Source organism: Crocuta crocuta, unplaced genomic scaffold (genome assembly GCF_008692635.1).
Source record: "Crocuta crocuta isolate KB4526 unplaced genomic scaffold, BGI_CrCroc_1.0 scaffold55, whole genome shotgun sequence".
Lineage (NCBI taxonomy): Eukaryota > Metazoa > Chordata > Mammalia > Carnivora > Hyaenidae > Crocuta > Crocuta crocuta.
The window spans coordinates 1,302,419-1,324,121 of NW_027530512.1; the positions used below are offsets into that span (position 1 = coordinate 1,302,419).

The 21,703-nt window shown below is 51.9% G+C and overlaps 1 protein-coding gene across 3 annotated transcripts in view; it reads left to right on the forward strand.

Moving 5' to 3' along the window:
• ACTN1 (actinin alpha 1) overlaps positions 1–21,703 on the forward strand; it is a 97,124-nt gene that overhangs the window by 47,041 nt on the left and 28,380 nt on the right. For all 3 annotated transcript variants that reach the window (XM_077767113.1, XM_077767110.1, XM_077767111.1), the window contains exons 2-6: positions 4,080–4,194; positions 8,614–8,733; positions 15,863–15,949; positions 18,284–18,371; positions 18,934–19,012. In XM_077767113.1, coding sequence (XP_077623239.1) covers positions 4,080–4,194; positions 8,614–8,733; positions 15,863–15,949; positions 18,284–18,371; positions 18,934–19,012 — 489 coding nt within the window. The remainder of the gene's footprint in view (positions 1–4,079; positions 4,195–8,613; positions 8,734–15,862; positions 15,950–18,283; positions 18,372–18,933; positions 19,013–21,703) is intronic.

Here is a 21,703-nt window from a genome sequence, read left to right on the forward strand (position 1 = left end):
CTGTTCCCCCCCACCCCCACCCCCCAATCCTTGGGGCCTGGCCAGACCTGTTGGCAGCCCTGACTTTTGTTCCTGGACAATTGCCCTGCTGATTAGATAGGGTTAGATGTGCAGATGGGTTATGGGTAGATAATTCGAGGTCAGTGAGAGGTTCTCCACCAGCCCCTCTCTCTCTGTCCGGCACCCTCAGAGCTTGCAGCAGGGCTGGAGGAGGGTGAGATGAGAAAGGGGACCCGCGAACACTTCCAGCGTGGTGCCCCAGGCACGTTTCCTGAGCCCGTTTCTGCAGCTGAGTGCACCCACCAAAAGCCCCCTGGCTCCCTCTTTTCTTTAGGCTGTGAGCCGAAGGAGGACCCAGTGACGGTGCTGCTGGAGCAAGGGGAAGGTCTGACAGCGCATGGCCTGGCTGGGGCTACGGCAGGAAAATGGCCTCCCGCCCTTCATTTGAACGAGGCTAGACCATAGCCCTGCTGGGATAGCCCTCCTCCCCGCGTGGGGGCTTCTGTCCTGGAGGTCGTGGGGCCTTGGATCTCTAGCTGTGGACATCCCTGTGGCTGCTGGCTCTTCCTCCTTGCTGGACCCCTGGGCCACTGCTGAGGGACAAGTGTCCTTCCCAGTCATAATGTTGGACCTTGAGCGTCAAGACCAAGGTCTGTTTGCCTGTCTTCACCAGCAGTGGAGACACCTCCACCCTTCGTGTTTCTGGTGGAAATCACTGGAGCTTGGGCTTTGAAAACCACAGTTTAATAATCCTTTACTGAGAAGCTCCTGAAGGGCTGCCCTGGCCAGGGAACCGTGAGTCTTCAGCGTCTCAGGCACAACAGGGGGGACCAAACGCTGGAGGAAAGAACACCTCTGCGTGGCAGGCCTGGACGCCCACGTCGCTGGCACTGTCCTCCCCTCCGCTCTTTGCCCCATTAGTTTCTTCTCTGTTGAGGAGTCGCAAGGCCGCCGTCAAAGTCACGTGCTTTCTGCACCCCACAGCACAAGTTGAGTCCTTTCCTGTAACGCACCAGTGATCTCAGACACCAAGTGTCATCTTGGGAACCCAGAGCAGCACTTTTGGGGTGGGACCCCCAGGCAGAGTTTGGTGGCTGGTGACAGGAGAAGGCTGCAGGCTGGGGGCACAGAGCGCTGTGTGCCCCGGAAGGTTTCAGGGGAGTTACTTTTTCTCCTCTTTTCCCATCGATTGTACACTTTTCTAAGTGACAGGCACTTTGTTTTCTAGTGAATCCTCCTGCCTTAAAACATGCCGTCACTCACTCTCTCTTACTGTTCAGGGAAGTAAAGTTTAGGGGAGGGCAGTCTGAAGAGAGTAGATCTAAGTATTGAATCCAGATCTGGTGTATATGTTCTCAGTCACCGAGTTACCTCCGCCATTTCCTACGGAAGCCTGAGTTGCATGATGGGTGCCTCTTGCTGGTGGAACTTTCTTATTGGGGAGGTGTCAGACACCCTTCGAGGCAATCACCTATGGGGCCCGGGATGCGAGACTGAGAGTTTTAGCAAAACGTGGTCCTGGAGGCCTCAGAGGCAGGGCCTTGTGTGGGAGATGTGAGCAAACACAGGTGCATTTCTGTCTCCCAGGGCTCCGAGCCCGGCTTCCCCAGGAAATGGGCTGGCTGTTTTCAACAGCGTTTTCCTCTTACAAAAGCAGTATCTTCTTTCAAAACCGGCCTCTTCTTCCTCTCTTCCCCAACCCCTCTCCACAGCTGGGTGATAAGCGGTGAGATTGCACAGCCCCCAGCTGTGCCGGAGCTGGTGATCCCCACCAGGACTCTGGTCACATTGGGACCCCCCTGCTTGGGGGATGGGGTGTGGGTCCACTTCCCCTCAGGTCTGTAGAAAATCCCAGGCAGAGGCTGACTGTGGGCCTGGAAGGGAGAGGAGAGCAAGGTGCTGTGGAACCCCAAGATGGTGGTAAATAAAAAAAGACACCCCCCACCCCCACCCCCAGATAAGTACACAGTGAGAGGACACCGGGCAGGAATATATGGACAGGGGCAGCTGGGGGAGGAGATGGAGCCACGAAATAAATTACCTGAAAGAAAAGATTTCTCTAATACTCTAGTATTTTTTACAACAACGAAAACAGTCTTAACAAAATGAAAATAGAGGCTGTGCCCTCTCATTTCCTGCCAGGTTCTAGCGCCAGCACTAGAGGAAGGGCGCCCAGTAAATAGTCCTTCTTGCCCTTTCCTCTGAGCTGTCTCACACTTACGGGGGGTCCCCGAGGGCACCGTCTGGCCCATCAGCGCCCCGCCCTGACACCATTCGGCATCACCCACAGGTGCAGCAGGATCTTCTAGAAGTCCCCTCGTTTCACATCAGCTCCTCACCGGCTCCTTCACCCGGTTGCCCAATTTTTACATCCACTAGATTGTCCGCTGCACAGGGGCAAGCGTTTTTACTCTTTTCGTCACTGCTGTGTCCCTGACTCTGTGCCCTGGGGCTCTGGGGAGAGCACTGAGTCTACACCTTCAGGAGCTCCCATTCTGACAAGTGGCCAGGCAAGGGACAGGCAGTGGGATATGGGCAGTGATGGAGTGGGTGCGGGGTGCTCTGGGCTCTGTGCCCCCAACCCAGATGTGCCAGTTGGCTGTCAGGAAGGCTTCTTGGAGGAGGTGATATCTTAGTGTGATCTTGGAAGCTGAATGTGAGCTAGCCAAGCATGACCTAGAGGACATTCTAGGCTGAGGATCAGTATATGCCCCCTGCCCACCCTTAGGCTGTGTGCCAGCCTTCGCAAAGCTTTTTGATGGCACACACATGCGTCTTCTCACTCACGGGAACGGACTGGCCTACAGAAGGCGGGTGTGTTTGCAGGGACAGAGAAGTAGCCTATGTTGGTAAATTCCTAGTGAGGCATGGTTTAAAGATAAAGTCAGAGCTGGGGGTGTCATAATGCTGCCTCCTCTTCCCTACCTGCGTGAATGGATATCCCTTTTTGCTCACAGGCTCTGCAACTCTGCCATATAAACCTACACAGCCATTTCTTTGCCCCTAATGATCACTGGTGTGGTGATCCTTTTGCCAGTTCTTTGCCACTTTGTTCCCCCAGGACAAGAGGAAGTGTTGGGGAGGGGGATCATGAGCCTGGTGACCTTTCTGGGGAGGAGGGGCAGTTCTGGTGCTGCTGCTACTGCTCACTGTTGCAACTTTGCAGGGCAGGTGGGAAGAAGGCCAGCCGGCCCTGCTATAGGGACCAGACATTGGCTCTTGAGCCCCCCACGTAGTTGAGTGCCGTTTGGTTGGTGCACAGAAGCGTGGAGTTGCCCAGAAGTGGGTTGGATCTGAAACAAGAGAGTTCTTTCTGTTTCCCATGGAATGTGGCTGCTGGGGAGAGACCCCCGCCCAGATTCTAGGGGGCCTGGGAAATTGAAGCACGCGCTTTTTCTCTTTATGGAGTCACCCTGTTCCTTGTTTGAGCCACAAGGTGGTGCTGTTGGCGCAGGGCTGCTTGGTTGATACACAAGGGGCTTCGATGTTGCGTTTTCTCTCCACAGACTAGAAAATAACAGTATGGATGAGCTCTCATTTCCTCTCCTGAGATTCCCTTCCTGGAATTCTTCCTCACGCTTTTGCAGCTTGAGGTGCCTCCACATCCCTACCGCAAACACACACACATGGACATTAGGGTGCTCGGCTTTTTCTCCTCGTCCTGAGACCAGGCGTCTGAACTCTGATCCTGACAAGACTTACTAGTTCTTTCCCTTAGCAAGCTGCCAAGTGGACAGGGATTTAATAAACTGCTTTGCCCTAATTAATTAGTGAGACTTAATGGGTTACCTCTGGGGTAATCTGCCTTGTAACTGTCATGATTGCAACTAAGCCCTATACCCCCAAGAGGTAAATTGCTGGCCCTCTGCTGTGGATGGGGGTGTTGTTTTTGGAAGAAGGTTGGTTGGAGAGGCATTGAAGGAGAGTGTGGCTTTGTCCATCCCGCTGGTGCCAACACAGCAACGGGATAGGGCATGAGGCAGGCGTGTCCTGGGGACCCCTAGAAGCCCCTGTGAGGGCCTCAGACACCATGTGACTTGTGGGGAGGCTGACCGCCTGCTCGTCTTTCCTTTGCCCAGACGTTCACGGCATGGTGCAACTCCCACCTTCGCAAGGCGGGGACGCAGATCGAGAACATCGAGGAGGACTTCCGGGATGGACTGAAGCTCATGCTGCTGCTAGAGGTCATCTCAGGTGAGGTAGGCCACCCTGGCCGAGGACAGGGTGCTGCCTGACACCCGCTTCTGCTCTGCCTTGGGTCGTGGTGAGCTGTGGGTCTCTTGAAAGAAGTGAGGGGCGGCCTGTGTGAATTCAGACGAGGAGACCAGGTTTGCTTCCGGCTCTGCTGCTGCCCGCCACCCACGTGTCCTTGGATACGTTACCGCCTTTCTGCCTTAGCACCGTCATTTGCAAAAAGAGGGGGTTTGGAGGGTGGTCTCAGAGGCCCCTTCCCCTCCAAGTGCTAGCATTTTGGGGTCTTCATATAAGCTTGGCTGACTATCTCAAACCTCGGCCCTGCTACAACCTATCTGCCTATATCCAGATGGTTCCACTCGCTTATCTGGCCCCCAGTGTAGAATCTGGATGTCCAGAAATCTGGAGGGGGAGCTCCCCTTAAATGCGGATCTCTGACTGTCTTATGAACACCTTCCCTCCCCCATGCTTAGATGTGGGTGGTTCCAACTGCCTTGGTTTATACACTGGGTGATCTTAGCTGCTCTCTTCACTTTACCATCTACCTCCACCCCAGGGGGTCCCAGACCTGGTCTCAGTCCAGCCTTTTCTCTCAACCCCATCACCAGCCAGATGCCCCCTAGGGTCCCCTCAGCATGTCCAAAACTGTGCTGGTCAGTCCTGGCCCCGACAGACCTCTTCCTCTTATAATCTTCATCTTGTCCTCCTGAGCCTAATGTAGGAATCAGGGACTGCTCCCCCTCTGCCTCTCTCTCCAACTCGGCATTTGAGTTCTGTCCATTCTGTTATCCTTTTGTTTTTTTTTAATGTTTATTCATTGTTGAGAGAGAAAGAGAGAGGTGGACAGAGGATCCAAAGTGGGCTCTGCGCCAACAGCAGCAGGCCCAGGGCGGGTCTTGAACCCACGAATCATGAGATCGTGACCTGAGCCAAAGTCGGACACTCAGCTGAGCCACCCATGTGCCCCTTTCTGTTATCCTTTTAANTGAGTTCTGTCCATTCTGTTATCCTTTTGTTTTTTTTTAATGTTTATTCATTGTTGAGAGAGAAAGAGAGAGGTGGACAGAGGATCCAAAGTGGGCTCTGCGCCGACAGCAGCAGGCCCAGGGCGGGTCTTGAACTCACGAATCATGAGATCGTGACCTGAGCCAAAGTCGGACACTCAGCTGAGCCACCCATGTGCCCCTTTCTGTTATCCTTTTAACCTCTGCTACCGTGGTATCAGTGTGGGTCGGGGGTCAGCTCTCACCCAAGTGGCCCACAGAGGTCCGCACCCCCCACCGGGCTCCTTCCCCACCGCTGCAGTCCATCACCCACCCCGCCACCAGAGGGGCCGTCTGATGGCCCAAATATGGTCTCCCTGTTCCCTGCTCAGAACCCTTCAGCACCTCCCCAGGGCTCGAAGCCTGCGGCCCACATTCCTTAGCATAGCTTGCAGGATCCTTCATGAGCTGGCACCTGTTTTGTTCTCAGCTAACTTCCCAAAAAGGTATCAGACCTCAGACCCTCTGCCACCCCAAGGGACATGCTTTTTGGAAACTCTCCGTGCTTTTGCATAAACTCCAACTGACTTTTTCCCCCTGATACTTTTAAATAACCTCTTGCAGGTGAAATCTTTGGGGTGGGGGCTGGGGATGGGGATGGAGGATTGTATGTGTGTGTGTGTGATAAAATCAACATAATGTAAGTTAGCATTTTGAACATTTTTAAAGTCTATTTATTTATCTTGAGAGAGACAGAGACAGCATGAGTGGGGGAGGGGTAGAGAGAATGGNTACCATCAGCACAGAGCCCGACGTGGGTCTCGAACTCATGAAACCATGAGATCACAACCTGAGCCGAAAGCTTAACCAGCTGAGCCACCCACACCCCAACATTTTGAACATTTTTAATCGTACACAGAGAATACGTATTCAGTACGTTCCCGGTGTTGTACTGCCATCACCACTGTCCATCTCTAGACTTTTCCATCATCCTGCACAGAGACTCCGTGCCCATTAAACACTAACTCCCCCCTCCCTTCCCCCTCAAGACCCTGGAAGCCACCATTCTTTAGTCTCCGTCAGTTTGGCCGTTCTCAGCACCTCATAATAGTGGAATCATGCAGTATGTGTGTGCTTTTGTGGCTGTCTTATTTCATTGTAACGGCTTCAGGGTTCATCCGTGTTGTAGCATGTTATCAGAATCTCCTTCGTCAGGCCAATATCCCATCGTATGTACGTGCCACGTCTTGCTTAGCCATTCATCTTCTGATGGGACATTTGGATGGCTTCCACCTTGTGGCTCTTGTGAAGAAAGATGCCGCTGTGAACATGGGTGTACAGATGTCTGTGCGAGTCCCCGCTTTCAATTCTTTGGGGTATAAACCTAGAAGTAGAAATGCAGGATCATATGGCAATTCTGTGTTTTAACTTTTTTTAGGAACTGCCATACTGTTTTCCTCTAACCGCCTTTCAGAGCCTCCTTTCCTGCCTCCTCTTCCAGCGTTGCTTCGTTTAAACAAACCTGGTGTTGTTCTTTTTCATTCTTTAAAACTCAGCTCAGGGTTTCCCTCCAGGAAGGCTTTCCCCACACGAGTGGCTGCCCTCCTCTGGGCTCCCGTCACACCCCATTAATTCCTCTGTGGTGTCAGGTTCCCCATGGCACCATCATTTTTGGCTCACTTGCTTTCTCCCCCTTCCACCTTGAGCTGCTTGGGGGCAGGGATGGTCTCATCTCTGTGTCTCAGGGGCTTCAGATCGTACTTGGCGTGTAGGCGATGCTTGGCAAGTAGAGTGAGCGGACGCCCTGAGCTGGGCTTTTCTGCGTAACCGCCAGTGTGTCCCCGCTGAACGGGACCCGTGCGTGTCTGTGAAGCGGGCTTGTCTCTTTCCGCGGAGTGGGGGAGATGGAGTCACTGAGACGTTGCCTTTTCTTCCTGGAGTGTCTTGAGGTTAATAGAGTGACAGGAGGGGGCTGCTGCCCGCAGAGGTCGTCTGAGAAGCGCCCCTGGACCACCCACACTGGAGTCCACAGGACTCCTGGTCAGCGTGCAGGTTCCCAGAACATACCCCAAACCTCCTAAATCAGAAACGTAGGAGGCAGGTAGAGGCTGGGCATCTGAGGTTCGAGAACTGCTGGCCTGGCCACTTCCACCCTCCTGTTCCAGCCAGTGTGCACAGCTGTCGGCCGCTGGGGAGCCCGGCTTGGTGGACCTAATGGCTGGGGCAGCCTTCAGGGCAGGGGGCGGGATGGGGTGCCACTCCCATCCATACTGTGGGAGGCTGTGGCATTTCATCTGCCCGAGGGGATGGTGGGATACCTTGCTAGGGAGGCTGAGCAGCAGCCACGAGCGGAATGTCTTGATTTAATTGTAAAATCTCAGCTATGCTGCCCTGGGAACTGCCTAATCACATCTGTAGCAGGAAGTGTGTTCCCTAGAATCTGGGGCGCTGGGAGGCCCCCTGCAGAAGCAGGGCTCTGACGCTACAGCCGCCCAGCACCTTGAGCTCTCAGCCAGGTGGCTCAGGTGCTTGGTGTGGCCCAGAGGGATGTGCCGCTGGGCCGCGCTGGAGACCGTGGCAGGTGCAAGGGTCCTGAGCCTTGGGCTCCAGGGTGGTACTTCTCAGCCCTTTGATGTCCTTTCAGAGAATCTACTGCTCTGTGTCCCTCCCCCTGGTATGGGTGTGCGTGTTACACATATACATTTTTCAAATAGTTTCAAGAGGTCCCTCAGCGCCTCTCTTCTGAGCCGAAAGTGCTCTTAGTGGGCTGTTGGGAGAACCATTCTTTCCCCACAGCTTCTGAGCCCGAAACCTGAGTTGGACGNGGAGCTGAGCTGAGGATGTCCCTGCGAGAGGCAGCAGGTTCGAGGGAGAGAGGGGTGCTGTGGACAGCTCCATTTAAACCCCAGAGAACATTTCCAGAATATCCTAGAGTGCTGACACACCTTCCCAGGCCAAACGTTCTAGTCTAGAAGGGGTTCGGGGCGCTTGCGTGTGCCGTCCCTTCTGCCTTGAACATCATTCCCTGCTGTCCCGGCCTGGCCTTCCCTGACTTCCCCGACTCCTTCATCCTCCACCTGCGCTCCTCTGCATCCTCTTTTTAAGTACTTACCCTTCTCGGTGTTTGCTCATCCGCATATATTTATTCATGTGTTTTTCTCCTCCTGGTGCATAAGTGCACAAAGGCAGGAAAACTGATCCATTCACCCCAGTATTCTTGGCACCCAGCCAAGTCCCTGACGTGGGGGGCTTACCAGAGATCTGTTGGGTGGCGGCAAGCCGTTCAGGTCTGAAAAGAGGCAGGGTCGGGTCTCCCTGCTGTCCCTGCCCGGGCGGCCCTCGCTCGCAGCCGGGCGCGGGGGTCGTGAGAGCGGCGGCCCTGCTCCCGGGAACTAGCATCTCACCCTTCCTGCCCTCCCTTTCCTTCCGTGTGCAGGGGAGCGCTTGGCCAAGCCGGAGAGAGGCAAAATGAGGGTGCACAAGATCTCCAACGTCAACAAGGCCCTGGATTTCATAGCCAGCAAGGGAGTCAAGCTCGTGTCCATTGGAGCCGAAGGTGAGTGAGGCCTGGTGTTGGGCTGCTCCGCGGAGCCTGATTTTGCTGCTCTCCTGGCCTTTTCTGCCCCGACTTCCGAGCTCCCACATCACCGGGGGCATGAGGGAGTGAGGCTGCCAGCACCGCCATCTGGTCGACCTACGGATACTGCGTGTAACAACTATGCTTTCTACCCCATCTCAGCGCTCGCCACCCCTGAGTCTGCCCCCTGGAAACCAAGGGCCTGCTCCCTCGTCCTCCCCTCAGTGCCAGCCCTCCCCTCCACCCCCCAGTCTAATCCTGGTGCCATGGGATCCCGTGGGAGTGGAATGCTACCTCCCACCCCTGCAGACCTGCCTGCACTTTGCTGCCCGAGGCGGGGAATTCTGTCGCCTGGAGAGCATCAGACACGGACTGTTGGAGAGTGAGGGCTGCCCCGAGGCCCCACGGAGTCCCAGGAAGACTAATGTCCAGAAGCCTTCCGGGACATTCAGGGACATTCCTAATAGCATTTCTCTGCCTTTTAGCTTCTTGACTTTTTCTTCCCTTGGGGAAAAAAAAAAACTTTAAAGCTCAGTATAAATTCTTACTAACTTGTTCTTAATGGTTTAGAGGAGGCACTGCAGTTTCTCGTGCGCACTGCGGTGGCTCTGAAGGATTTGGGGAGGGCGGAGGGGATTAGAATAGGACACCCTAACCAGGCCGTGTCAGTGCTGTGCCCCACGGATTCGGCCGGGACCCAGCGGGCACCTGCTGTGCGGCACCAGAAGTCTAGAGACGGGAGAGTCCCCACCCATTCATTCACGATTGAGGTATGCGCACAGCTGCGATCACGGAGCACATGCTCCGTGGAGGTGGCATTCGAAGCCCCGTGTACCATGATCTCATTTAACCCTCACAGCAGCCCTCTCTGGTGGCCCCAATTATTATCGTCTTTTGATGAGAAGGAAACAGATGCCTAACGAGATGAAGTAACTTCCTCAAGGTCCCAAGGGCAGTAAATGGCAAAACCAGAACTCAGACCGGGTCTGCATGACCTCAAGGAGATGCCTTTTCTTAAAGAGGGTGGAGGACTTGCTCCAGTAAATCATAGGAGCAGATCTTTCTGTTTGATAAGTTTAAAGCCCCCTGCCCCCCCCCCTTTTTTTTTTAGAAACAGAGGGATTTTACATTGCTATACCAAACACAAATGGTCGCACAGTATTGGCAAGTGGAGTCCATGGTGTCAAATCCGGCTGACACGGATTTTGTAAATATTGGAACGCAGCCACACCTGTCTGTTTACATATTATCTGCATCTGCTTTCCTGCCACAATTGGCTTCAGAATAGTTGCGACAGAGACCATATGGCCTGCAAAGCTGCAACGATTTCCTATCAGGCCTCTTACAGAAAAACGTTGCCAGTCCCTGCCTTGCTGGGGACTCAAGCTGATGCTTGAGCAGTCATGGGTAGTGCCTCGTGTGACATGGGTGGTGCCTTGTGTGTTCCGGCAACACCTTCAGCCGCAGAGCAAAGACTGCATCTTCTACATCCGTGTGCACCGGCTCCTAACAGTCTGATGCACATAGTAGGTCCTCAGTAAGTGTTCAAAGGACTCACACATGGCAGGGTACTCTGTATTGTGAGTGGGAACATATTCTCTGCTTTTTAACAAGAAGAAGAGTACTTTGGTCTATTAGGGAGGAATAAAGACTGGCAGAAAGAGTTTCAACTAAGCAGGGCTGGGCAATCAAAGGGAATGGCACTCAGCTGCTCTGGAGCGAGCGCACATGCCCACTGGGGCAGGGAAGTGAAGCCTGTAGAAGGTGGGCCAGGGGTGACAGTAACGGATAGGTGGGAACTGTGGAGAACTGGGTAAAGCATGTCCTTCTAAGCAGGGCACCCGCCATGCAGATCTAATCGTGTGCCGCTGTATGGAAATACAGGTTCCAGCATTGCCACATCTTCCAGTTTTTTAAAAGAAGCCAGAAATCCAGATTTAAAAAATTTTTTTAATGTTTTATTTATTTCTGAGAGAGAGAGAGAGAGAGACAGTGTGAGCAGGGGAGGGTCAGAAAGAGAGAGAGAGACACAGAATCGGAATCAGGCTCCAGGCTCTGAGCTGGCTGTCAGCACAGAGCCCGATGTGGGGCTCAAAACCATGAACCGTGAGATCATGACCTGAGCCAAAGTCGGACACTTAGCCGACTGAGCCACCCAGGCGCCCCAGAAATCTAGAATTTTAGAAAGAAAAATTTAACAGCTACCTACAAAAAAAAAATTTTTTTTTTAAATCTCTGAGATCGAAAGGGGAGGAGGGAAGGGGCAGATGGGAGAGAATAGAGCTTGCTTCTGGCTCGTTGCGTGGCTAGAATGGATGCTTTGCATGGGGCATCCCCTTCAACATGAGGGCAGGCCTGTAGGGCGGGTATCACCGGCTGCATTTTGCAGTCAAGGCAACTGGAGCTTACAGACGTTGCTGGAGATTTGAACCCGAAGGTTTGGGCTCCAGAGCTGAGGTCTGACCTCCTTCCTGTCACTCTGGACACTGCTGGAGACCCATGCAGGGGCCAAGGACAGGACAGTGCCAACTGCCTTTCCTCCGCTGTGAAGTGGCAGATCAGGTTGGCTGTGCTCCCCCAGCAGGAGGTGAGGAGTAAACAGACACTGGCTCAAACTCCACCCAGCACCTCTGGCCTTCCCGGAAGTCCGTTAACTGAGCTGGCCACAGTTTCTAATTGTTTTCGCATGGGCTCACGCCTCTAAAAATTTTTATTATTTTTTTTAAGTTTATTTATTTGAGAGAGAGAGCGAGCATGCACGAACAGGGGAGGGGCAGAGAGAGAGAGAGAATCCTTAGCAGGCTCCACACCATCTGCATGGAATCTGATGCAAGACTCCAACCTATGAACCGTGAGATCATGACCCAAGCCAAAGTTGGACACTTCACTGACTGAGCCACCCAGGCGTCCCTCCTCTAAAGATTTAAAAAAAAAATTTTTTTTTTAATGTTTTATTTATTTTTAGGAGAGAGAGAGAGACAGCGTGAGCAGGGGAGGGTCAGAGAGAGAGGGAGTCACAGGCTGAAACAGGCTCCAGGCTCTGAGCTGGCAGTCAGCACAGAGCCCGACGCGGGGCTCGAACCCACGAACTGCGAGATCATGACCTAAGCGAAAGTCGGACGCTTAACCGACTAAGCCACCCAGGCGCCCCTCCTCTAAAGATTTTTAAAGCCTCCCTTAAAATGAGATAATCCTTACCTTCTCTCTGCCCAAGCCTTCAGGCTGAGCCTTCCACTTTGAAATCCTCTCTCCCGCTTCACGGCGAGCGCTCAGACCATGCTGAGATGGCTTCTCTGCTGTGGCGGAACCTGGATGAGGCCATGAATGGGTTTTGTTTATTATAATGAACTGAAGTTTACTTCTGCAGACTATAAGATAACAGGCAGTGGAGCAGATCACCCAGAATGAGCTCTTCTGGGGACTGGGGTGGGGAGAGAGGTTGCTGGGTATCCCAAGGAGCCATCTTGGGCTGAGGGGAGCAGACCTGGCATTGGCAAGACCTCAAGTGGTGCAGGAATTGTCACGTAGACTCTGGTCAAACCCTGAAGGGCAGAACCAGGCCTGGGAGACTCCCTGGACGGGCCGATTCTGCAGAATGTGCAGAACATACGGGAATGGAATGGATGTTCTTTGAGGGAGCGGGACATACGGCCCCTGTCCCCGAAGGTGTTCAGATGGAGGCTGAAGGCAAAGAGCTTCCGTACATCCAGGAGGGATTAGGATGGGTCTTAACAGTGTCCAGACTTCATAGAATTGAGGCTTGCCCTGAGTGAGAGGCTGGGATTTAACCAGGTGGAAGGACCCGGAAGGATTTTTTATGTTAAGATCTTAGGGCAGGGAAAGCTTGATGGCTTTGGGGGCTAAGATCCTGACAGTGGTCTTGCTGATTTCTCACGTGTCCTCAGGGTGGAGGGGGCAGTGGGTGCAGTAACTAAAGCATTGGTCTGGGAGGTGGTGACCCCCGGGTCTAGTTCTGTCATGTGGAATGTGTTCATTCTACCCTCTGAATCGTGTGCAGGCGACCACATCCCTGGAGTGGGGGCAGGGGGTAAGTGCGGGATGCGAATAGCTCCTTGGCTGGCCGTAGACCAGAAATTCAGAAACATGCCCCCACTCCTTCCCACACCCATGCACACATTGCAGTCTGTCATCGTGGTTTTGTCCACAGGGCCCCGTGGTGGCCTTGGGACCCTCCTTTTGGACCCAGCATGCGTGGTAGCCTCCTGATGTAGAGCTGCTGGTGAGATGGGGTGTCCGTGCTCCACACAAACAGATGCTTGGGAAAAGGGTTGGTTCTGGGGGTCCTCTGGGGGGGCTGTTCTCTGGGGATGGGACAGGGAGCCAGTGGGCCCTGAGGCTGGGGTGGTGCATGGAGTGTTAACACACCCCCCCCCTCTTTTTGCCTGTACTTGGCTCTCTTGTTTCCCAGAGGATCTGGTATAAGTGAGAATTCAGGGAGCAGAACTCCCTGGGGGGTTTCTTGGGGGAGGAAGGAGAGAGGAGTAAGCAGGCAAAACCCAAGGCAGAAGCCACTCTGTCTCCCTGAGCTTGTCTCCCTTGGTGCTGGGAGTCTTGGTGCTGGGAGGCCAGCAGGAGGGTATTTGGCCTTCACAGTTGGGGCAGAGGCGGGCCCCATGCTGCGGCCTCCACTGAGGGGACGGTCACGTGGCCCCATTACCATTGAAGCCTCTTCTAGCCTTTAAAAAAATACCCCCTGTATTTGAAACACTGTCCATGAAATTTCATACTTGCTTTTTCCAGTTTCCGTATTACAAAGATTTCTCCAAGTCATTAAAAAGTCGTGAATGTAGGGTTTAGTGGCTGTGTTAATTGTGGAGCACAGCTGTGCTCTGTCCCAGACCTGGGTCCTGCCCTGGAGGAGCCCGAGAGTGGTCCTGTCCTCCCAGCCCCCGGCCTGGGTGACTTCCACCCATGCACCCACATGTGTGGAGTGCCGTCTGGTATTCCTTCATCCCTTCATTCCTTCATTAACAAATGTTGATGGAGGGCTTTCTCTCTGCCAGGCACTGTGCTGGGCTCTAAGCAGTGATGCAAAACAGAGGAATTATTCCCCTCATGGAGCTTATGTTCTGGAAGGGGAACGGAGGAAGTGCATCCATACATGTGTCAGAAGGAGAAAAATTGAAGCAGAGAGTAAGGTGGGGGGTTTCCAGGAGAAGGTGCAGTGGAGATGAGGGACAAGTCACATGGATGTCCAGGAAGCCGAGCGCTACGGGGAAGCCATTGACTGGAGGAGATGGGGGCACCGTGAGGGCCCCACTGGCCACTGGCTTTGACTCCCAACTAAGGTGGGAAGCCATGGAGTTTCTGAGCATGTGGGTGACAGGGGCTGAGGATTTATTCAATCACACCTTGAACTTGGTATATTCTCAAAGTTTCCAACTTGGGGCCATGATAAATGACAGTAGTAGCCTTACTCTGCATTTGAGGTCATTGGCTAGGGATGGCTTCCTAGAGGCAGATTTCACTGTGAAAAAGTCAAACAACTTCAAGGTACTTGAACCTGTTGCCACATTATTTCCCAGAAAGTGTTTTTTTTTAAACCAGTTTATACTTCTAGGCACGGTGTGGTAGCCTGGTTACCATTAAGGTGTGTGTTCCTTGTTTTGTAACCTCACTAATTTCGTAGCTGGGAAAATGCTATCTTCTTTAATTACGGGGAGATGGAACATGGTTATAAATTGGTTATATTTTTACTGTTTTGTGAAGTATTTATTCATGTCTTTTGCCACTTGTGAATTTAGATTTTTTTCTTATCAATTTGCATAACCTCTATTTTTTAATTTAAAAATTTTTTATTTTTTTATTTTTTTAAAACTTATTTTTAATGTTTTATTTATTTTTGAGAGAGCACAGCAGGAGAGGGACAGAGAGAGGGAGACAGAGGATCCAAAGTGGGCTCCATGCTGACAGCAGCGAGCCCAACGCGGGGCTCGAACTCACAAACTGTTGGGAAAACCATTGGGATCATGACCTGAACTTCAGTTGGACACTCAACCAACTGAGCCACCCAGGCGCCCCTATATAAACTCTTTAAACATTACAGATGTGCAGCCATCGGAAGTCACACATGAGAGGGCATTTTTAAAAGACTAAATCTTTATGAAATAATTCCTAACTGATTAACTGCCTCTACTTCCACCCAGCAGGCTCTGCAAAGAGCTGGCTGGCTCTCTTAACCTGTTAAAGAAGATGATGGTGTGCTACTCAGTTGTCTGTCTCTAACCCAGGCCCTCCGACTCAGCTCTGTGCCCCGCTGGTGTCTGAGGCTCTGGGAAGGGCATTTAAGGCCATCACTAGCAGGAAGAGTTACATCCTGTCCCTTGTCTGACGTGGACACTGTTCCTCCTGACCCTCCCCCCGCCCATGTAGGCTCCGCGGAGTTACCTGCCCCCTCCCCGGGAAGCAGCAACACGGCTCTCTACCTTGTTGGTCATACAGCGGCACAGTTTTGCCCTCACTTCTGAGGAAGGGGATAAGATCTTAGAATGTGGCTTCCTTAATGGAATCCACTCTTGTTCAAGGGGTTTGTGGGAAGTCGACCCTTGTGGACATGGGCTTGGGATATCTGGAGTTCCTGGAATTTACTCCTTCTCGTGGTTCTATTAGTTTTTTCCTACAGTTAGTTTTTCAAGTTGTAAAAAAAAAAAAAAAAAGATATTCATTGGATGCCAAACTGTTAGCTGAGGATACCTTCCATGGGGCCGGGTTATGGTCTCTTGGTCTGGAAGCAGGTGGGGGTAGGGATCTACGTTGGATTGATTACCTTCTGACGCCTACACTGGCGTTTCGGGTGTGGGTGGCTATTTTGAGAGCTGTGATTGTCTGGACTTCCCTGACTCAGAGTTGCCAGAACACTGGTGATGATTTAGACCCCTTGTGCTCGGGGCCACCCCCATATAGACTTCTCCCCTGGCACCTGTGATACTTGATTGTATTTTAAAAACCATTCCCGCTTTTCCCGAGAAGTGGAGCTGTGTGGTCTTTGGTTCACTACGTGGTATGCCCAGGGATGTGGACGCTCTGGGAATTGTAACTCTGCCCCTGCCAGGAGCCATCCTAATATGTCCTGATGCCATTTCTGTAGAAATTGTGGATGGGAACGTGAAAATGACCCTGGGCATGATCTGGACCATCATCCTCCGCTTCGCCATCCAGGACATCTCTGTGGAAGGTGGGTCTTGTGCTCTGTTCCGTTAGTCCCCAACGCCCTCACTCTGCTCCCCTGCCTTCGCCATCACATCTTCCTTCCGGGGCTCAGTCTGGAAAACTCCCTGACCCCTGGCAATGGGGGCTTAACCGTGGGCCACTTACTTGGCTGGTCTCTGCCCTCCCTCCTAGTCTGTAGAGAAATAAGAACTGACCAAGTTTCTGGTTTCCACTGGTATGTTGGCCCCCGGGGAATCCCCCTCACTCTAGAACCACCTGAGGTTGCTGTGAGGAAGTACTGGAAACCCCACCTGGCTTTGGGGTTGTTAAATCCTAAAGGGTAGGGAAATTGCAGCCTGGAGGGAGTTGACCCCAAGTCCTCCACTTTGCTCCCACAGCACCCTCTGGTGGCCACTTCGCAGATCTTTAAGAGGCCATCCTAGTCTGGGGCTGAGAGCTCTCTAAACTTTTGGTTCCACACTCCAGCAGTTTTTGAGCTTTATATCTGCTGTGGGTATATTTATTTTATAATAAATTATATTTGTGTGTCGATATTCATATTACGAAATACACATACGGAAACAATTTTTTTTCAAAAGATGACATGGAGATATTTTCAAAATACTTTTTATTCATGGGCGCCTGGCTGGCTCAGTCAGTCGAACATGTGACTCTTATCTTGGGGTCATAAGTTTGAGGCCCACATTTGGTATAGCCATCACTCAAAAAAAATAAACTTTAAAATATATAGTCTTAATTCATTTTAATGGCCAGGAATCTCTTTTTTCAGTCTTTATTTATTTTTGAGAGAGAGAGAGCACAAGCAAGGGAAGAGCGGAGAGAGAGAGAGAGAATCCCAAGCAGGCTCTGAGGGGCTCAAACTTATGAGATCATGACCTTAGCCAAAACCAAGAGTTGGGTGCTTAACCAACTGAGCCACCCAGGTGCCCCTATGGTCCAGAAATCTTACAAAGATTTTTATTCAAAGTGATTTTTTTAAAAAAATGTGGATTATCTTGCTTTCTTATGGAAACCTTGGTTTGATACATGGTAATACAGCCATGTGAAGGTCTAAGTTTGGTTTATAGATGCTTGGTATTTAGGGCTGAAGTAGTTAAAAATGTGTCCTTAGTTGTCACTTTGAACATGATTCTTGTTAGTGATGATGAATGTAAATCCATTTTCAGATTGCCTTCTTGATAAGTTTGATTCTCTTTTTTTTTCCTCCAATGTTCGTTTATTTTTGAGAGAGAGAGAGAGAGAGACAGAGCATGAGCAGGGGAGGGGCAGAGAGAGAGGAAGACACAGAATCCGAAGCAGGCTCCGGGCTCTGCCCTGTCAGCCCAGAGCCCAATGCAGGGCTTGAACTCACAAACCACGAGATCATAACCAGAGCTGCAGTCAGACTCTTTATTGACTGAGCCATCCAGGCACCTGATAAGTTTAATTCTTTTCGGCTGCCCTTGTCAGCTCTGGTTAAATTGTCATTGTTTTGATCTTATAATATAGCTGATGAAAAGCTGGAGCTGAGTAGAAGCATTAGCTTTGCTGACTCTTTTATTGTTTGCTTGTGCTTGAAATACTATCTTTGCAAGAGTCATTTAATGTCATTTTAAAGTCCATTTTGTGAATTGAAAGTAAATGAGATCATCCATGAACCCTCTCGGCTGGGTACCATATCTGCAATTCACGGATGCAAACACAGGGGGCCAGTGTAGTTTGCATCCCTTCTGTGCTGGGAGCTCCTGGGATCCCCTCAGATACCTCCCTGCTTTATCTTATAGACACCTGTCTGCTTCACCCATACAGCAATGATGTCAATCCATGCATTAAATATAGGCAACTTTATTTTTTAGATGATCTTAACACTTTTGCCCCATATAGCTCCGTACACTCTGCGTGGCCTGTGTACTTCTGTCTAGAGATTCTGGGACTTTAGATTTCACAGACCAATCGAACACCGACCTAATACAGGTTTTATTATTTATTTTGTACTGTATTTATTTCTGATTTATTTTGTACTGCTACCGCGCCTTTGAGTAACAGGGAGCGATGGGGGAAATCTGCAGAAAGCTTGAGAGGTCATGGTCTCAGTATTTAAATACGTAATGTGGCCAGCCCTTAAAAGCTTCCTAGCTTGCTTCTTCATTTCTCAAATAGCTTCTCAGCCTTTGTCAAGGAAATAGACTTAATGGCCTGGCAGCAACAGGGTTGCAGTCTAAGGGGTCCTTGTCTGGACCCCTTATGTGAACAAGCACATGGACCCTGGGGTCACGGTGAGGCCTCCCTGTGAGCCGACACCACTGCCTCCACCAGGCCAGTGCACTGACCTCTCGGCCCGTCATCCCCTCCCTCACAGAGACTTCCGCGAAGGAGGGGCTGCTCCTGTGGTGTCAGAGAAAGACAGCTCCTTACAAAAACGTCAACATCCAGAACTTCCACATAAGGTGAGTGGCTGGGGGCTGAGGGGTTCTTGCAGAGCCTCAGCTGCTCCCCTGGGACCCTTTGCCCCCCTTTGGCTGGGTTAGCCTACGTTCCTCTGGCTGGTTATCCTCAGCTCCAGAACAGAGCAGGGGACCTTGGGGAGGAAGCTGCTTTCTCAGGGAGTGGCACAGACTCTCCAGTGCCACCTTCCCTCCCAGCGGTGCCTTTGGTGTGGCTGCTACTACGCACTTTGGGCTGACGCCCCAGCTACTGGGGAGCTCCCCAAGGGCAGTGTCCTGGGGCACTGGAACGGAACAGAGGGGACAGAGACCGTGGCAGAGAGGAGAGTTGGATGTGGCAGGTGTCTGAATGTCCCACAGCCCACAGAACCTTGACCCCAGTGCCTGGGATTGTGGCAGGAAGGAATGTATCTTCCCATCCTGTCTTCTCACTCCAACTCCAAAGCACTATGTATTCATCTCTGGTAAAAAGGAGGGGACCCCCCCTTCCTTGTTTAGAGCTTTACCCTGAGTGCCCGGCCCTACTCACCAGCTTGCCCCCCTCCCTTCTCTCTCCCATGGGCAGCTGGAAGGATGGCCTCGGCTTCTGTGCCTTGATCCACCGACATCGGCCTGAGCTGATTGATTATGGGAAGCTGCGGAAGGTATGTGTGCTTGCCTGGCTTCCCACTGCCGGCTCCCGGTCGCTGGGGTCCCTGCTGGGGGTGGGGGTGGAAGTGCAGGACTGGGCCCCTGTTCTGAGAGCCCATGGCCATGGTAAGGGGTGTCGGTCTCCTTAGACTAGCCCGGGTGATAGCCTACAAGAGAAAGAGGAAACCCCCTTTGCTGTGCGGGCTGCTGGAGTACCTCTGCCACAGCATGCGTGTACCTGCTGGCCCAGACAGCCCACAGAATGTCCGGGCCCCTGCAGCCTTTTGTTGGGGTGTTGGAACACTAACTGACATCTTCCCCTTCTATTTTCTGCATTTTATAAAGTAGATATAATACTTATATAATTTAAACTCTTGCATATTCTGAGAGGTATTTACTCCCATCTGTGCCCGAGACTTGCTGTGCACGGTCCCAGCAGGGTCCCGTCACTGCTGAAGTTTGGCCGGGCGATTTTCTCTTTTCTTTTTTTTTTTTTAAACTCTATTTATTTATTTTGAGAGACAGAGAGAGAGCACGAGCAGGGGAAAGGTAGAGAAAGAGGGGGAGAGAATCCCAAGCAGGCTGTGCATTGTCAGCACAGAGCCCAACGCGGACTCAAACCCATGAATTGCAAGATCATGACCTGAGCCGAAATCAAGAGTCGGATGCTTAACACTGAGCCCCACCAGGTCCCCCAGGGCTGGGGGATTTCTTGTAGCTGCTGCCTGATTTCACTTAGGCTCTTGGCATGAAGCTGCTGGTGGGTTTCCTGAGCACATGTATGCATCCAGGAGTTGGGGGCTGTGTTTCTAACTTCAAGGTGGTTCTGGTGTCCGGGCTGCCCTTGACCTTGGAGAGGCCTGTCCAGGACCACTCTGAGCTCACTCACCAGCTTCCCTCTCAGCCCATCCCAACACCCGGAGGCCACCCCTGGAGCCCTCCCCACACCCCCAGTTGATGATCTAGACCTTGGGTTGGAATGTCACCTGTCTGTGTGTAAGAATCTCTTGACAAGGCAGCTTCTCAGAATGGCTGTTCTGTTATTTCTCCACTTGACCTTGACACTTGGAGAGCACAGTGTTCAGTGAAGACCCCTATCTGGCCTGTGCCCCTGGAAGCAAGGCTGGATGTTGGTGGTACAGGAGACGCTTGGGAACTCCATATGGTGTGAAGCCCTCTGTTTCCGAGGAGTTGGGGAGGAAAGCAGAAGACTCCCATCCCCTCTAGTTACCCTAAGTCAGGCCTAAGCCTGAGGTTGGGGCCTGGGCCCACCTGCTGAAGGAGAGAAGCTTGCCCCCTGCACGTGGCTTTGGACAGGGGTCCAGCTCTTCCTAAGCCACCCTTTTAATGGGTAAGAGGGTCCCCATACTCTAAGTCAGCTGCCTTGCAGGAAGAACATCAGGTTGAGAACCCCCTAGCTTACCTGAAAGCTGTGTGGCCAAATCAAACAGAGGTAAGGTGGGAAACCCTAGAAGCAGTGACTTTTTTTCTTTAAGAGGCATCATCACATACTGGGGCGCCTGAGTGGCTCAGTTGGTTAAGCGTCCAACGTCAGCTCAGGTCATGATCTCACAGTTGTGAGTTCGAGCCCTGCATAAGACTGCTGACAGCTTGGAGCCTGGACCAGCTTCAAATTCTGTGTCTCCCCCTCTCTCTGCCTCTCCCCTGCTTGTGCTATATCTCCTGTCTCTCAAAAATGAATAAATGTTAAAAAAAAAACTTTTTAAGAGGCATCATCATGTACCTCCTTACTGTTTGCCTGATGCTCTTTGGTGACAAGTATGCGTGTATCGCTATGCCAGGGTGTGGGGTGACAGCCACTTAATCCAGAGCTGTTTGGCCACCCCGTATAAAGTGGGGCCCTGCTGGCTGTGACTCTATAGTCCCTTCCCCCATTCCAGACTCTCTGAAACCCGACCGGCCACCCACCCCCGTGGGTCTTTTCTTTTCTCCCTATTTCCCTGTGCATCCCCTCTCCTTAATTCAGTAGCATGAGTAAAATCCAGCCCAAATCCTAGCACAGACCTGGTCCCACTGAAGTGTGGATACTTTCCAGAAAGCACAGGTTGCCAGAGCCAGCAGGCATTCGGACACAGGGGAGAGCATGGGCCTCTTGACTGGGAAGCTCTTCCTCTTGCTGTGGCCTTAGTGGGCATGGGTGCCTGGCAGTCGCTGGGAATCGAGTGGGGCAGGTGCATGTGCAGGACTTCTTGAGGTCCCGGACGGAAGTGACTTTCACTCCTTGGTGGTGTTTTTTAAATCATTCTGGAAGCTGTCAGAAGCTTTCCCAGAAGGACTCCACCTTTTCTATTTTAAGCAGTTTCTTCCTGAAAGTATCCAGAGTAAGCATATTTATTTCTTTGCAACTTGGTGATTCGCATCTTAGCAAATGCGTTCCTGGGCTGACAAAACCGGGGCGCACCGAGACCTAGAGGGGGGAGCGCCAGCAAGGAACTCTGTCACTAGGTTGTGGTGTTTCCCCACATTAAAAAAAAAATTCTTTTAATTGCGGTAAAATATACAGAACATAAAACATAGCATACGTAAAAACATAAAACACATAATCTGAAAGCTTGAACCGCATAGAGGTGTTCGGGGTGGTGACATTTGGGGTGGTGACGTAGTGCATCCATGTGACCATGCCGCCATCACTGTCCCCCTCCAGGGCTCTCTTCATCTTGCACGACTCCACCTCGGAACCCATT